Source organism: Pygoscelis adeliae, unplaced genomic scaffold (assembly GCF_000699105.1).
Source record: "Pygoscelis adeliae isolate BGI_AS28 unplaced genomic scaffold, ASM69910v1 Scaffold62, whole genome shotgun sequence".
In the NCBI taxonomy this organism is placed as follows: domain Eukaryota; kingdom Metazoa; phylum Chordata; class Aves; order Sphenisciformes; family Spheniscidae; genus Pygoscelis; species Pygoscelis adeliae.
Window position 1 is genome coordinate 5759848 of NW_008824401.1, and position 2552 is coordinate 5762399.

Here is a 2552-nt window from a genome sequence, read left to right on the forward strand (position 1 = left end):
CCCCTGTGGGGGTAGGGCCCCCCCGGCGGAGGCGGAGGAGGTGCCCTACGGCCCCCCCCCGCCGCTGCGGCGGGAGGGAACGGCTCCAGCCGCGCCTGAGCACCGCGGAGAGGGGCCGGCGTGCTCCAGCGGCCGCCTCGCTGGGGCAGAGGCAATCCCGGGCCCGCATCAACGGGAAAGGGGCTCGTTTCCTGCAGGACAGGGAGACAGGGGGGTCGCCACATACAACTGGGGTTTGCAGAGGGCAGGGAAAAAAGCAAACTTCTCTCCTGATCTGGCCCACAGTCCGTTTCAAACGTGGCTAAGGAAGGGCTGTAAGGCAAGCATCGCCTCCTCTCGATTTGCAAGGAATGAGACGTGACTGCTAAACCAGCAACAGATGGTAACGTTTCGACCGAGCCATGACACACTGAGGAAGGGAAACATGCCACACTCCCGCCGTGCTGCAGGAGCGGGGCTGCCAGTGGTGCATTCATGTGTCAGGAAAGGAGGGGGGCATGCAGTAAATCCCACGTGTATGGGAGGAGGGGTGCACACCACCCAGATTGAGCTGCACTTACGCTGATTTTGGTTGCATCCGTATTTGTTACCTAAAAGAACAGGAAAAAAAGGGGATTAGACTCAGCTCTGCCAGCACATCAACAAGATGCTCATCTTCCCACCCCAGTGCAAGGACAGGACACAGACAGATGCAACTTTCTCTGCTTGCCATTCACACAGCCCGGGAGTGCCTGGGGGGGAGTTCCTGGGCGACAGGCAAGGCAGAAAACCAGTGCCCAGCTGAGGGGGACTGTTTTGGTAAAGCTCCTGTGGTGACCACAGAAACGCTGCCTTCACCAAGGGTGCGAACAGCAGCCAAAGAAACGCTTGTTGCATGCTGTGCTGCTCACACTGACAAACACTGGGGAAGATGCTTTACCAGCAGCATTAGCACAGCAGTGAAGTGCTTGGGCAGGCTGGATCCTGCACTGCTCAGGGCAGAGCTTCAGTCCTGAAACATCCTGGGAGCAGGTATCGCTCAGCAGGTTTTGTACTTGGTTATTATTTTGTCTCCAGCCAGCTACTGTAAACCTAAGTGATGCCTCAGATCTCACTGATGTGCCTCCCAGGGAGACGGTCATCATTCTGCAGGCATGCCCTGTCATCATTTATTGTAAAAGCAACTCACGGTTTTTATGTAAGGTTAGAGAAGACATTTAAATCTAAGCAATTTATTTCCCTGTCTGACAACTGACTTACACTTTCCCCAGCTAGGCGGCATCGCATTAGCTCAGTGTCTATATGCTTTGCATCTCTATTTGAGCTCTGCAGGAAAACAAGCGTGCCACAGAGATGGGAGCTGGCACAGGCATGGAGGCTGCCGCGGGGCACCCTGCCGGCGCAGGGGCTGGGGGCCGGAGAGGATGACGTGCCCCTCACAGTAGGGCAACACGGCCTGGAAATCCTGCTCTACCCCACTCCTTGTACAGTCCCGTTTGGCACCAGCAAGGTGTTTTGCGCTGGGGGGAGGCTGCAGAATGAACTGGCTTATGTTGGGGAAATGCAGCTGAAAAATTTATACTAGAGCTTACCCTCGCACCAGGCGGCTTGCTAGGGGGAGGGGAAAGGACATGCAAGATTTAACTCTGCTTCATGCATTTTAATTACTACATCCGACCGTCTGAAAATGTCTTGCTGAGCTCCAGATACAGACACAGGTGTGTACGTGCACCCCAAAAAACTGCGTGCATTTGTATATGCAGATTGGTATGTACTTAACATACCAACAGAGAGGTGTATCCCTCATGCCTTTCTGTGCTCTGTCAGTGAGCAAACAGAGGCTCTCTCACCTTTCACAACTATTCCTAGCTCAGCCCACACAAGCACTGGTTTTTGCTTGTCCCCACTTCATACTACAGCTATTTTTGACTGCCTCTCTTGGGTCCTCATTGCTGATCTTGCAGCGGCACATTTATCGTTTTCTATTTACAATCCTTAAAGCACTGATGTTTTTTCCTGAGGTGAAGTCCCCCATGGTACGTGCCCTGTCCTCCCGTGTCCCAGGGAGGGCCCAGGGAAGCTGGTGCTTCCAACCGCTCGCTGGCACTGGGTAGAGGAAGCGCTCTCCTTTCTGGAACTGCTGAGTTTATTTGGATCACCCTCTGAGCATGTTGCACTTGATGAATAGATAAATCTCCATAGCACTGTATTACCTTGCTCCTGCTGCCGGGGACACTGATGGCTAATTCGTGTGCAAGTTCTCTGGCTGGTTCTTTAAGGTACCACCACTGGATTTCCAAGGAGTAAGAGGTGGATCCGCTGGCTCGGAAAGCACAAGGCATCTCAATATCATCTCCCTCCCTAACAGTCACATCTTTGGGAACTTCAGTAAAGGTAGCTGGGAGGGGAAGATAGAGTTACAAGGGCTGGTTAATGGGAGAGATTAAGAGGCAAGATCAGTCCTTTTCAGTGTAACGTGAGCTGCTTCAGCTCAAGAGCTAAGCGCTGACCGAGATACGGGTTTCCTGTAGTCCGGTGACCGCAGGATAAGCGGAGCATCCAGGACCGTGCAC

The 2552-nt window shown here is 53.6% G+C and overlaps 1 protein-coding gene across 1 annotated transcript in view; it reads right to left on the reverse strand.

The window, feature by feature from the left end:
• Positions 1-2538, reverse strand: part of VSTM2B (V-set and transmembrane domain containing 2B) — a 24358-nt gene extending 21820 nt beyond the window's left edge. The window contains exons 1-3 of the mRNA XM_009320333.1: positions 2490-2538; positions 2193-2377; positions 561-590 (exon numbers count right to left, since the gene is read on the reverse strand). Of these exons, the coding sequence (XP_009318608.1) occupies positions 561-590; positions 2193-2377; positions 2490-2538 (264 nt within the window). The remainder of the gene's footprint in view (positions 1-560; positions 591-2192; positions 2378-2489) is intronic.
• Positions 2539-2552: the final 14 nt, after the last annotated feature.